Source organism: Symphodus melops (genome assembly GCF_947650265.1).
Source record: "Symphodus melops genome assembly, chromosome: 11".
NCBI classification, from domain to species: domain Eukaryota; kingdom Metazoa; phylum Chordata; class Actinopteri; order Labriformes; family Labridae; genus Symphodus; species Symphodus melops.
The window spans coordinates 21,735,664-21,748,729 of NC_136701.1; the positions used below are offsets into that span (position 1 = coordinate 21,735,664).

Below are 13,066 nucleotides of genomic sequence, written 5' to 3' on the forward strand. Positions count from 1 at the left end.
AAGAAAACATGCATATCAAAGACAAGTGACTCATAATAAAGCTTAAAACATGCTCATGCAGAGGGAAATACGATCTTGCTGAGGCATGACAATAGATTCAAAACGTTTTATTAAACAAGTATAAAGCAAAGTTACAAACATCTGCTGATTCATCAGCTTTACAATTTCTAAAACAATGTAGAACAATGTGACTTTTGCCCAATATAAATATTAACTGCTGGAGGATTTAAACTCATTAATTAATGTCCAACTTCATCAAACCACTAAACACAACCTGAGAGCCAGTGGATGTAAAGGATAGTCGATAAAACAAACAATGATTTGAGTGTCTAGAGGTAGACGACAGAACTGACATTAGGACAAAAATATCAGAACAGTTTGTATTTTCAATTGTAAAGATTAAGCTACAAATGATACACATGATGGTATACCTTTCAAAAATTGTGAAACCCGACATCATCAACTCAAGTTTCAAATTCATCAAATTGACATCATCACAGCTGACATCCGTCTGCTTTAAGAGGAAGTGGACGTTTTCCTTTCTCACCATTAATCAACATTCAAATGGTTACAAACCTCTCGGACAACATTACTAAAATCGTAAAGCTACTTCTTAAAATGAGTGTGCACCTTCAATGACGTTGCCCTTAAACACAGTCATAGAGAAAAATCTTAATGAAAGGAAAACTTCTCAGTGAAAAAACGTTAACTTTATTCACAAGATAGAGAAAGTGAAAGATTTGTTAGCAAGAGTACTGTACATAAAATAAAAAGTTTGTTTGAAAAAAAATGAAACATTTCCAGAGCAACTCGGCCGTGTTATTCTGGGCACATCAATGTTTCAGACAAGATAAACACTTGTAAAACGATTAAGGTGATGCGTCAGTAAATACAATAAAACTATTGACATTGTTTTTCAAGGCACTGTGTTTCTAGATTCTGTCTATTCAAAGGCATGAGCTCGATTTTCATGAGAAACTAACATTTCTCTTCCTGTTCTTCTTACCATTATAGTTACTGGAACTGTACACTTTTTTTGTCATGTTAGCTTTAAGATAAATCATTATAACACTCACCAAAAATAGCTGTGTTTTTTCATTATGTGAATGGTAGCCAAAGTTCATCCGACAGTATTTGCAAGTACAAAAGACGTCATAACCTGTTTGTTGTAAATTATTATATATAACCTTGAAGCTCAAGTCAATGTATACGAGATACTAAAGCACACAGTTCAGGTCAGCTTAAACAATCACACTGGTCTAAAAAAAAAAAAACCAGAAACTTCAAATCCAACATCGACCACAAGCACACTAAAAACTTGAGAGAAATCCCACGCTGACAGACATTTAAAACCGTGTATTTCTTCGGTGGGGGCTGTTCGTAGTTGACTATACCACAAAGGACGACTTCTGTTTGAATTCACCCTGGAAACAAACAAATCAAAAATCACAGCTGGAACATTTTCATACGGCTCTCTCACTCAGGGTCTGTGTTCCCTCGCATCACAATCCCAGTTTCAGAGCACTTCCTACTAGTACTTATTATTGCCAGGTTTTAAAACGTAACCACCAGTTCCCTCGGTAATGAGGGAATCAAGGAAATATCACCAATGAAAAAAATGAAGACGTGAGATCCTTCTTGATTTTGATTGGTCAGTGAGGGAGAAGTGACATTGACAAGCAGGGCGCTTTTCTAAAAAAGATTTTTTTAAATTTTATTATTTATTTATTTTATCAGAATGCTCTAAGCGAAGCAACAAAAAAAAGATACACGATGCTGAGGGTGTTCTCAACCGGGAGTAAGAAAAAAGCTGAGCTGCATTGGCTTTGTATTGAAAATATGCCGACCAAAGCAGGGGGAGTGTCAGGAGGCAAAACATGAGGTAACAAGGATACCACAAGCAAGCAGAGAAAAAAGAATCTAATGCCACTTCAAGGTTCAAACTGGTTGCACAGTGGTCTCATGATATTAACAGTATCACTCCCTTCCACTTGCTAGTGGTAAATTTTCCTGATTATATCCTACGCACACACGTTTGTTTACGCCGACTTCTTGCACACATTACACAAGGAGGAGGTCAGGAACATCTCTGGGAAAATATGGTCGTCTACACTTACACATATAGATCACACGTTTTTTTGTGCATGTGTGACAATGAGTATACATAGCAAGAGTGTGATCAAATATATTTCAAGTTGAAATCAGACGCCCGATACTTACATCCTCACCATCAGCTTCACTACCACCGTACAGTGATGTCGGCTGGTACACCACACTGGGCTTTGGTTTGCTGTGGGAAGAATAAAAAACAAAACATGCTGAGATGGTCACAGACAGATTACAAGAGTTTATGCATGTACTATAATCTGAAGGAAACATTCACAGAGAAAAGAGAATAACATCTGAAATGGATTTTAGCAGATAATCCACAGACTAGCTTGTTGCGTCAGAGTATAAAAAAGAGAAAGTGCTCTTACCTTTCGCTCTTCTCTGTAAAGGGATGAGAAGAAAAAACATCAGTGGGATGGAGTACATACAGATATGCAACAGATTGCTTTGGGGAGAACAGCTGTACATCTACAAATCTTGTAAACTCGACATATAAAAGACAACCACAATATATATATATTTTTTTTTTTAAATCAGAAAATGGGTATAAAGATTTTTATGAAGAACTATTAAATTCACTTTCACCACTAATAAGGTAATTCTGGGACAACTATTGAGTAGCATTACCGGATGTGCAGGACATTTATCTTGTACTGGTCAACCAAATCACTCACGTCAGCTTCTGCCTAAAACACTTTATCTGAGCTGCTGTCTCTTTAAGGCCCTTTCAGATCTTTAAGATCCTGATAACTTCAACACTAGATTTAAAAAACATAGACAATGTGACTTTTATGTGTAATACTCACTTGGCAGGTATCCTTTCTTGTTTGCGTACCAAATACCAAAAACCAGGAGAGCCACAAGCAGCAAAGCCACAATCACCCCAGCTACAATTCCTCCAGTGTTGAGGTCACCTTTAGGAAAACATCACATTATAGATTAGCTGAAGAACAGTCAAATATTGTTGTGTGGTTGATTTCTTAATTTACATTAACAATTAAAAATTACACTGCCTCACTGTTTGAGCGCCAAATGATCAATGAAAATTACACACTAATAATGATCCTTTGATGCAGCCAAACCAGTTTACAGTGCTGAAAAAGAAAGCGTGCAAACTGGTTCAACAACAATCCTTTTCTTTATTAAGTAACTAACTGACTTTGATTTCATCAAAGTCATTCAATCCAGAGGGGCTTTACTGGCATGGGAGACGTGGTTACGTGGTTTGTATTCTTATGTATAGTTCGTCTATTAAGAAAATATATTAGTGCAAATGGTCATTGCAGGAATACATGCATGATTGACTGTATCATTTTGTGTTGCAAAAAAAGCCAACTCTAAAGCATGTTTTTCGTCTTAAAAGAGTACTTACGGACTTCCAAACGTCCTCCTTTGCAGCGCTGAGGAGGACCTGCTTCATTGTAAGCCTCACAGTAGTACTGACCCGAGTCCGTCTTGACTGTTCTGGGAAACTCCTGAGGAGACGGACAGGTTTGAGGTTAATGAGCACAAATGTCCGAGTGAAGATAAAGCAAAGTAAAAGCTTAGAGCTGACCAGGTTGCCGTTGTCAACGTTGAGCTTGTAGGTGGCGTTTTTGTAGCCTGCGATCTTGCTGGGTTCAGCGGGCAGAGGCACACCGTCTTTGAACCACCTGTATTTGGGCGGAGGTGAGCCATCCCTGTCATGGCAGGATAACATGGCTGACTTGCCGGTCGTCACTGAGGGGGTGACCCTACACAAGGGTGCAGAGGGAGCAACTGAAAGGACAAAAAATAAATAATCAGAGGGTCACAACTGGCGTGAGAATAAAAGCACGCAAACATGTCTTTAGCTTCATTAAATTTCACACAGTCTGATGAGTCTGAACCGATTTACAGTAATTGATTCATTTTGCGTAATTTGAATAAAGTTGAGAATCCAGCAGCAGACACCTAACTAATTGACTGACCTGGATCTCATCATCTAATGCAGTGGACACAGTCCGTCTTCGAGAAAGTCCACATCATAGTAATGGTTATTTTATGGCAGTGCTCACAGTCTGGCTGGACTATAAATGTGCAGATGGGTATGTGGAACCTTATTTCAAAAGAATCCTTACCAAGTACAGTCAGCTTCACTCTGGCTTCCCCAAACTGGCCGTTTCCCGACACCTCACAATCATACATCCCGTTATCTTTGCGGGTCACACTTGTAAATCTCAAATTGCTGCTGCTGTACATTGACACTCTGCCGGAATATGGTGCTGAGGAAGAATGGCAACACAACAGTCACAAAAGCATTCAGACAGAAAATATCTCATGCATCAGAAACCTACAGCGACAGGAAATCCTGTTAAGGGGACTAAGAGGACATTTCAAATGTGTCCTGCCTTCAAATTTGAGACAGAGACAGACAGACACAGTAAATCTTCGTACCTGTTGGTTTCCCATCGAAAATCACATACACCTGTGAGCCCTTCAGGTTCTTAAACTTCCACTCCACTCTGGCATCTGAACCAAAGTCGCCAGAATAGGTGCATGTAAGGTCGATCCCTGAAATTTTGAAAAACGTATAATCAATACAAAAACAAAAAATAACTATTGTGATACGTGTTCATGTTCACAGCAGTGCATGGTATTTTAGATTTAAATAGCCTATAAATAAACTCTGCTCCAAAAGTTATTTACCCCTAATAAAAATAAAAGGATTCAAAGACAACTATGGCAACATGAAGGTTTATGATGACAACGCAGACCCAGGTTCTGTTTTAAGGACCATCAAAGACTAAATAAACTAGAAGCAGGAATACAATGCAGCAGCAATCTTTTGAGCTGGGCAGCATGCGTGAACACAAACAGCTTCATTTTAGCCCAACTTTTTCCTGCCAGCCGCTTAATCTGAAGTTCAAGTGTCAAACGATGACAGACTAGTCGCCTGCTGGCATGGAGACTTTGTGGTTAGCCGTCATCTCTAGTCTTTGTGGTGTGTTCAAGTGCAACTTTTTGGCCCGGACAAAGGTCTCATGACGTGACGCCACAGTCAGCCTTTACTTTCTATTTTAAATGAGTCATCTTATTCAACTGTTCAGCAAACACTCACCTGCTCAAACATTGATGTGTGCATTTTCAGTTTTCTTCTTTTATTTCAATTATTTACGAAAGTTGGGACTCACCTAAATTCTCTTTCACCTTCACGTCTGCGTTGTTGGTGGAGACTGAAAAGCCGCCGACACCTGAACACAGAATATAATACAGATATCAGATCATGCAGTAACTATAAACACATCTGTTTACTTTCCATTGATGAACAGAAGATACAGGAGATAAATCGTTGAGGAGGGAAAACAAGGGAAATTACATAAAGCATTTGGAAGAATGAGCAAAGCATGAATTGTTGAACAGATTGGTTCTTTACTGATTCAGTCTTTGTTTTAGTTTCTTAGGATATAATATCGCTTCTAAAGATTTTAACGTCAGGCACTAAAAGGAAACGAGAATTTAAGACTCAGCACTCTTCACTTCTGCATTCAGTCTGGACTGAATTCAAATCTGTGGTCACACCAGTCCAAAGCAGACAGAGTAGTTTTATGTTTTGCTATTTCAGATTTTATTCAACATAATGAAGTCCAAGAGAAATAAGTCGTGAAAACAAGCATCTGAGGCCAAGATATAACATTTGAAGGTGGACCTGGAAGTCTAAAATATAGGGTTTAATGTGAAGATGTGTTCATCAGCTCAAAGAGAGGACAACTCTCTGAGCGTGCTCACAAGCCTTCAGGGTGCGAGTTGTCAGTCTCGTCTCATTCCTGACAGATGAGTCACACACGTTCAGGTGAAACTGTCAAAAGTGAAAAGCAGCAGCAACAACAAGACGAACACAAGGGACCAAACACACATGGAGTCACTGACTGACCGACGCATCATAGTTACATCCTCTGAATGCAACCTTCCAACACTGCTATTATTTTAACTGTTGGGTGTGGAGGGATTTGACTTGTCTAGTAGACCTCCCACGTCTCTGCAGAGATAAGCAGCCGGGACCAGTTAATAATGAACACTGAGCAAAGACAACTACACTGAAATAAATCAATCGAAAGCGAGACTTCTATTAAACGTATGTGCCATCATAGCAGACTCCTCTATATTTGAATTCCTATTTACAAACACTTGAGTATCATTCGTGTACAGCCTGCAGGTGTTCCTCACAGGCGTCTCAGCTGAGATAAAGCAACACACTCACAGTTTTGGTTTGGGGAGATAAGCTGCTGGTGTAAAATGAAACCAGAGCTCTGCATGACTTCTTTGTTTGCATACTTTGCTAGTTTCAGGGTTGGGGTAATGACACACTTCTGTCAAGGTAAAGTAGTGGAAACGTCTATGGTTCATAGAGCTCAAGGAAAACTCAGCCTGCTGTAGATGTCTGTGTTTAGTGCGTCAGGTCTGAAGAGGCCTGACTGTGAACGTCTCCTCCACACAGCAGACTTTTAGAGATTTAATGCAAAGACCAGTCTGAGAAACACAGGAGGAGTTTTCACGGTATCAGAACAAAACTGGTTTAAGTACTCTGCTATGTGGCCTTATAATCCCAAACTGGGCATTTTGCCACAAAGAAGAGATTAGTGACTAAGAATTACACTGGAGGTTTCACAATGTTTATGGGATTTATTGGTACCGATTATTTAGTGTCATATTTGACATTCACAGTCAAATATCTCGATGAATCAACGATTGGCTGATGAGTTTGTAAACACTTGAATACATAAATATGGATGTTATTGTAATCCAAAGCAAATGATGACAAAATGATCCATAACATCAAACTTTTTCCACACAACATGTTTGAAAAGTGTTGACAATCTTTGATTATTCTAATTATTGATAGCGTGGAAAAGCACAAAGGCTTTAAACAAAATGGATCCATTTCATATGACAGGTGGTCAGGAGAGGAATTAATCCATCAACAATGGTGTATGATTCACACATTTTGCTATCAAAGTTGTGTACAGATGTTTGTGTGCAGATTTTTATATCTGTACTCAAGACACAATACTACCATTACATTTCAAAGATGCAGTTATTTGAACTTTTAAAATACAATAACTGGAAGTAAGAAATCACACCTTCACTAGTTCCACATATTAATGCTTCCTTGATTCACCAAGTTGGTCTAACACCTGCCGTAGTTTAATTATAAAAAAACACACTGTAAATCAAAAAGCTTGAAATATTCTGCAATTGACTAACTTCGAAAGAGAACAATATTTGTTTACTTGTGACAAACCTCCTGAACTCACCCAGCACACCCTACTGAAAAGGCCCGAGGTGGATTTTAGGATTTAACAAAAAAAAAAAAGAGCAATTTGGTTTTGTATTTGGTGGTCAAGAAGCTTATTTCATCCTTTTGCTTTTGGTTGAAACTCACAAGAGGAGAAACTTTTGAGCGTTTAAAAATCAAATAAAGTTTAAATTGTGCTGCTCACCTGTCGCTGCGAGGAGGAACAAAGACACCGAAACCAACATGTCGACCAGCTCCGACCTTCTCTTCTCACACCACTGCTTCACTTCTTCACTCAAAAATAAAGAATGAACAAAAACTATGCAAAAATATTTCCAGCGTCGAATAAACTGATAATAATAAATCCAAGTCTTTCTTTAAAAGACTGCGTCGCTGTTTCTGTCTGTAATGACTGTTTGGCTTCACCTGAGGAGTCCGCCCTGGTGACGACGAGCTCGGTAACTTCCGGTAATAGGATCCTCTCTCAGGTGCTGAAGTGACGACAGAGTGGAAAAACAGGTGAGACGGTGAGAGATTGCATTTACATACAGAGAAAACAGGAGGGATGGAGAGTGTGTGGGTAGTTTATTAACCAGACAATACGTAAAACAGAAACAAAACAGCTGGACTTACTGAACACTCTCTCAGGGTTAGATAGGCTTTCAACACAATCTGGCTGTGAACAATTTGTAATGAGTTTGGGAATTTAGTTCCTTCTTTTGGTTCCATCTTCCTTCATGGTAAGATTTTTGCAACGATGACTCAGAGCTGAAGAGCCTATTAGGCCTATTTGCACACACTTATATCAGAACAGAATCATGTTAAACAATCCTCAGTTTTGTAGTCCTAAATGCTTTTGGTAAACTGTGTTAACTGTGCTATTAATAAGATTATACTGACTTTAACTTAATATTGGGGTGCAAAAATACAACATAGGAAAACAAGTCAGTTAGTAGGGATGTAAAGAGGTGTCACGGTTCACATCGGTGCTCTGAAAAATGAATTTGAATTAAACTATCAACATGTCTTGTACTACTACGTGGTAAATTACAGAAGAATATGGTATCAAAACAGAAGTACACATTTAATTAATTAAATGACCCAACCTAATGGAGTACTCAGCATGTTTGAACATTGTGGGGAAATATATATTATCAACCTGTTACTTCTTCTGAAAATAACAACAGCATTGTTTTTCCACTTAACAACCAAAATTTCCCATTAAAAAAGTGTGTTCATGAACGCAACTTCAGCTCTGCAGGTTAAAACCATAACGCTCCTGTATCCACTTTGTGTAGGAGAGGTGGCACTGCAGTTTGTATTTATGAGTTCAGAATATTGTAAGAAAGAAGAAGAACATTGTTTTACTTGTGTTCACAGTAAAAACAAAATAGATTTTAAGTTTCCATTTGCAGTCCTACCCTTTTCTTTATGATGGTTTAAAGTACAACTTATTTTATGCAACACTGCCCTCTACTGGACACCCATCGCACTTTCCATATCATACGCATCATGTCATAAGAGTTACAAGCATGCATGAACATATTTAACTAAATGTTCTGTTTCAATTGATAAGCACTGTTCTCCACTGAGAGGCTGCATGGTGGATGAGGGGTTAGTCCTGTTGAATCACAGTGAGAAGGTTCCTGGTTTGAATCCCTGTTTCTGTGTGGAGTCTGCATGTTCTCCCTGTGCATGCATGGGTTCACTCTAAGTACTTTGGCTTCCTCCCACAGGCTACTCTACATGATCTGTGTCTGTGGTAGTCCAGAGTTTACCCGCCTCTCGCCCAAAGACACCTGGGACAGGCTCCAGCCCGCGCAACCCTAAACAGTAAAAAGCAGTATAGATAGTGGATTATGTTTCAGTTTCAGTTTATTGTCATTATACAGTACATAATACAGCAGTGCTTTTCAGTGCAATTAAATGATTGTGCTTTAGCTACACACCACCTACTCAACTATATACACGAGTAAAAATCCTTTACATTATTACCAGAGAAATCAGTGCATCATAAAAAGCATATTCAGTGTTAATCTATGAACAGAACCATCAGTGTGAATCTGACTTGGTTTACAGCGCTCAGAGACAAACTGTGTATTTATGACAACAAGCCTCAGCTGAACATGGATCATGTGTCACAGGCACAAGTGAAAGGCAAAATAAAAACTTTGGGTTTTCTTTGTTTCAGTAGTCGAGGAACTTAATACATTGTCTTGTCACAATAGAGTAAAATAGAATACAGACTTTATTGCTCATGCATCAAATAGTCAGAACCTGTTTAAAAGTTTTTGGTTCTCTGCCTTAGATTAGAGAACTCTTTGCCAGAGCTATCTCTCATCCCCTTCCAGGTTGTTATCGACAGATACAACACAATCTTCCACTGGTGGACCTGTGAGACACAAGGTCTCCTCTAGCTGCCCTCCTCATTTGGCAGCCGAGAAGAGACACAAGGGACGCATTTAAGTCAGGCAAAATAGATTGCCTGCTCTAAAGAGTGATGAAACTCAGCATTAAAGTCGCTTTGCGGTGTACAACGTTACATCACTTCTGAGCAGCGTACTTTTAAATCTCCAGATGCTTTTCATCCCTCTATAAAATCTGATTTATGCACCACCTTCATTCATATTTCCTCTACCTATCGTTTGTTATTAAGACGTGAGGTTAAAGCTCAATATCATCACCACAATCACATAAAATATTCAGTGTAAATATTGACTAAAACAGGATATAGCTCTTTAGTTCTACCTGTAAGTCACATTCATGCTTTTTACTCATCACTCTGTTAGGCTCATCTGCCAGAAAACAACGTGGATCCAACAGATTTTCGACTGTACAATCAAACAGCTGTTTATATGTGAGAGTATTGTTGAGTATAAATATGCATAGGTACATGTGCTTAGTATTGAGTGCAGACATACGCAGAGTAAGCAGGCCTGTGACATATCAGATAAATATACGTACATTCAGTTCAACTCGTTGCACTTTGTGCATACACACAACTTCAGGAGCGTCCAACAGCAGTCACCAGGTAATTATGGGTGCAATGTTAACGAATGCAGCAATTTGGCGCCTTGTTCACAGCCAGTGAATTTCCAGCAGCACTGGAAGTGTCATCAAGGTCAGCAGTAGGCCACTGCAGCTCTGTAACAGGACACTCCACGCTGAGCAGGGGAGGAGGAGCTCTGCAATAAGAACAATAATGCAGGTTCTGAAGGAGGAGGGTTCTGTTTGGCAGTCAATCAATATAAATGTATATATTTATTTATATGTTATATTGTGTACAATGAAAGGATATGCGTGTAAAACAAAACTGACATGAGCTTACTTTTCTCAACCACTGAGGTTTTGGTTGCTATGACTGAGTTTGCGTATTTGATGTTGCACGTGAAGTTGGACTTGCCATTGGGCAGGGATTTAAACAGCAGGCGACAGTTGTTGCCTGGAAAGATACGGACTTTGGCGCGTTTCCTGAAGGGGGCATGCTGCTCCTCCTCTGGGTCCGTGGTGTCAAAGAGTCTCTCACCATTGGTATACTTGCAGAACGGTTCTGGTGACTCAGCTGGAAGCGCATACTTGCAGTCCATCCTGAGGTTGTGCTCATCTAACGAGCAGTAGGTTAACTGAATTATTTTCTGGGCTGAAGCCAAGCCTATCAAAGCATAGCATAAAGAGATCACCATATTATCAAAAAGCCATTAAAAAAAAACCTACTTATGAATGAAATGTGTGGTCAACAATAATGAGAAGCTCACTCGAAGGAGAATATAATTCAGAGTTTGAGGGGAAAAAAACGTGCAAATATGAGAAAAAATTCTGTAATTAGAAAAAAAAAAAGAAACTGTGAAACAATGAAATCTTACCAAAAAGTAGAATTGTTGTAAAAAAGAACATTCTCCAGTCTTTCCTGCAAAAAAAAGGAAAAAAGATGAATTCAGAGCAAACATCGTATACTATACCAGAACCCAACAATGAGCCCATTCATGTTTTCATTCATGTCTTTACAATATTGAAGTTTTCATCGAATAACGCTGACTGTGCTGTAAAGAACGGGCTCAGATTTCAGAGACATGAATACCACATTTCTGCAGCTCAATGAAAACCCTCAGGGGTTACTGTAGAAAAGTCACTGGACCATAATACTAAACAACAATACAGCCTCAGTGTTCACGCTGCAAAGACATGAACTGAAAACTTCTCTGGTAAAATGCCAACATTGACACATTTCTGTCCTTAGCCTCCCTCGAGACCACGAGCTGATTGTTTGCGTACTTGTGTTGAATATGTAAAGAAAATACATAAAACGGTTCAGCTCTGTTTGGTTTGCTTGATGCAAACCCACTCTCGCCTTCATTCAAATATTTGCTCTAGTGCTGACTCCAGTGTTAAGACAAATAATTCACCCAGGCTAAAAGAAAACCATTGTGCACAATAGAACAGTTCAATATTTTACCATCCAGCAAATAAAGGTATATAAATCAATCTCACCTTGTCTGATGCAGTTTGAGCTTCTCTCACAGCTCTGCAGTGTGATGCCAGGGGTAGATACAGTAGAGGTCGGCTTATAGAAGAAAACAGAGGAGGGAGGGGAGGGGGACAGAGAGGAAGGGGAGGGGGGAGTGAATGCTGCTCCGCTGGACTTTGGGGACATTTCTCAGTATTGTAGTAACCTTTTTTTTATTGATCTTTTCCTGCTGTTTTACCACAGAACAGAGGATCACATGTCAGTACACACACACACACACAACTGAATGAATGAAAAAGAATCAGGAATTGTTGAGATGAGGGTTTGATTAGCTGAGACACCTCAGCAGCTGCTCTACATTTCCTCATGCAGTGTGCCAGTCCAATATGTGTCAGCAGTTTTTCTGCTACTATTTTCAACATGCATTTGAATACACACACATAAGATACCGACAAACATAATTCAATTGAACATTTCATTGAAGACACTGAACTGTGTAAAGAAGCACAGATAATAGATCTTAGGAGGAGTTTTGCATGTTGTTGAGTATTCTGCAAAAAAAAACACCTAAGGTGTCACAGATCAACTATTAGCACGGCTCGTGTTGGTACCTGATCTGAAAGAGTTCAACATGAAGCTGGCTAAATTCAGTCATTCTGTTTTAGCCTTCAATCCCAGTTCAATGGCGTGTTTCTCAAAGGTCAACATGAAAGTGAGGGTTCTGGATTAACATAAGCAAAGTCTCTCGGATCAATAAGTCAATAATGGTCTTTAGTCAACATTAAAAACTGATTGTGCATCCTTACAGTGGTGATGGTTGTTGATCAACCACGTTTTCAAAAATATGAGTGATATAGATTAAACTTGAATTGGCATTCGCTTCATGGGAAATCTTTGTTTGTTTTTGACACACAGCAGGGGGCCGTGGTCAGATTTGAACCTGTGGGCTCTGCGATGAAGACTATAGCGTCTGTTAATGGGACATAACCCCGAGGCTACCCGGCGCCCCAAATCCCAAAAGCTTTTCTTTTCTTTTCTTTTTTTTATTTTTACCTAGCCTCATTTGGACACTCGACAAACTGCAGTTTTGTGGACACATTTCCACATTGGCTTCATTTATTTGCTTGGGTGGTTTAACCGAATTAAAAAGTAATCCAATTAAACTGAATGAGTGGCCTAAGGCAATTCAATTCTAGTAGCTTATATAGTTAGCATATATATATTTGCAAAGCTCCAGA

The 13,066-nt window shown here is 39.1% G+C and overlaps 2 protein-coding genes across 2 annotated transcripts; both read right to left on the reverse strand.

Annotated features, from left to right (window-relative positions):
- Nucleotides 1-92: 92 nt before the first annotated feature.
- f11r.1 (F11 receptor, tandem duplicate 1) lies at nt 93-7,899 on the reverse strand. The gene is made up of 10 exons (XM_079355709.1): nt 7,569-7,899; nt 5,262-5,321; nt 4,525-4,641; nt 4,209-4,352; nt 3,665-3,867; nt 3,482-3,584; nt 2,916-3,023; nt 2,478-2,490; nt 2,221-2,290; nt 93-1,424 (listed from the first exon to the last, which is right to left on the reverse strand). Exons 1-10 carry the CDS (start codon nt 7,606-7,608, stop codon nt 1,389-1,391), a joined length of 894 nt encoding a protein of 297 aa, XP_079211835.1. The 5' UTR covers nt 7,609-7,899; the 3' UTR covers nt 93-1,388.
- A 1,331-nt stretch (nt 7,900-9,230) lies between these two features.
- Nucleotides 9,231-11,915, reverse strand: thy1 (Thy-1 cell surface antigen). The gene is made up of 4 exons (XM_079356452.1): nt 11,852-11,915; nt 11,227-11,270; nt 10,692-11,015; nt 9,231-10,548 (listed from the first exon to the last, which is right to left on the reverse strand). Exons 2-4 carry the CDS (start codon nt 11,255-11,257, stop codon nt 10,442-10,444), a joined length of 462 nt encoding a protein of 153 aa, XP_079212578.1. The 5' UTR covers nt 11,258-11,270; nt 11,852-11,915; the 3' UTR covers nt 9,231-10,441.
- Between the last annotated feature and the right edge of the window lie 1,151 nt (nt 11,916-13,066).

Excerpts from the sequence above, each read along its gene's own strand:
- thy1 (XM_079356452.1), bottom strand. The coding sequence starts at position 11,257 with ATGTTCTTTTTTACAACAATTCTACTTTTTG. Across the intron at positions 11,016-11,226 it reads TACAACAATTCTACTTTTTG|GCTTGGCTTCAGCCCAGAAA; the intron begins GTAAGATTTCAT and ends ATGCTTTGATAG. Across the intron at positions 10,549-10,691 it reads AACCTCAGTGGTTGAGAAAA|AGCTCCTCCTCCCCTGCTCA; the intron begins GTAAGCTCATGT and ends TTCTTATTGCAG.
- f11r.1 (XM_079355709.1), bottom strand. The coding sequence starts at position 7,608 with ATGTTGGTTTCGGTGTCTTTGTTCCTCCTCGCAGCGACAG. Across the intron at positions 5,322-7,568 it reads GTTCCTCCTCGCAGCGACAG|GTGTCGGCGGCTTTTCAGTC; the intron begins GTGAGCAGCACA and ends TTCTGTGTTCAG. Across the intron at positions 4,642-5,261 it reads GAAGGTGAAAGAGAATTTAG|GGATCGACCTTACATGCACC; the intron begins GTGAGTCCCAAC and ends TCAAAATTTCAG.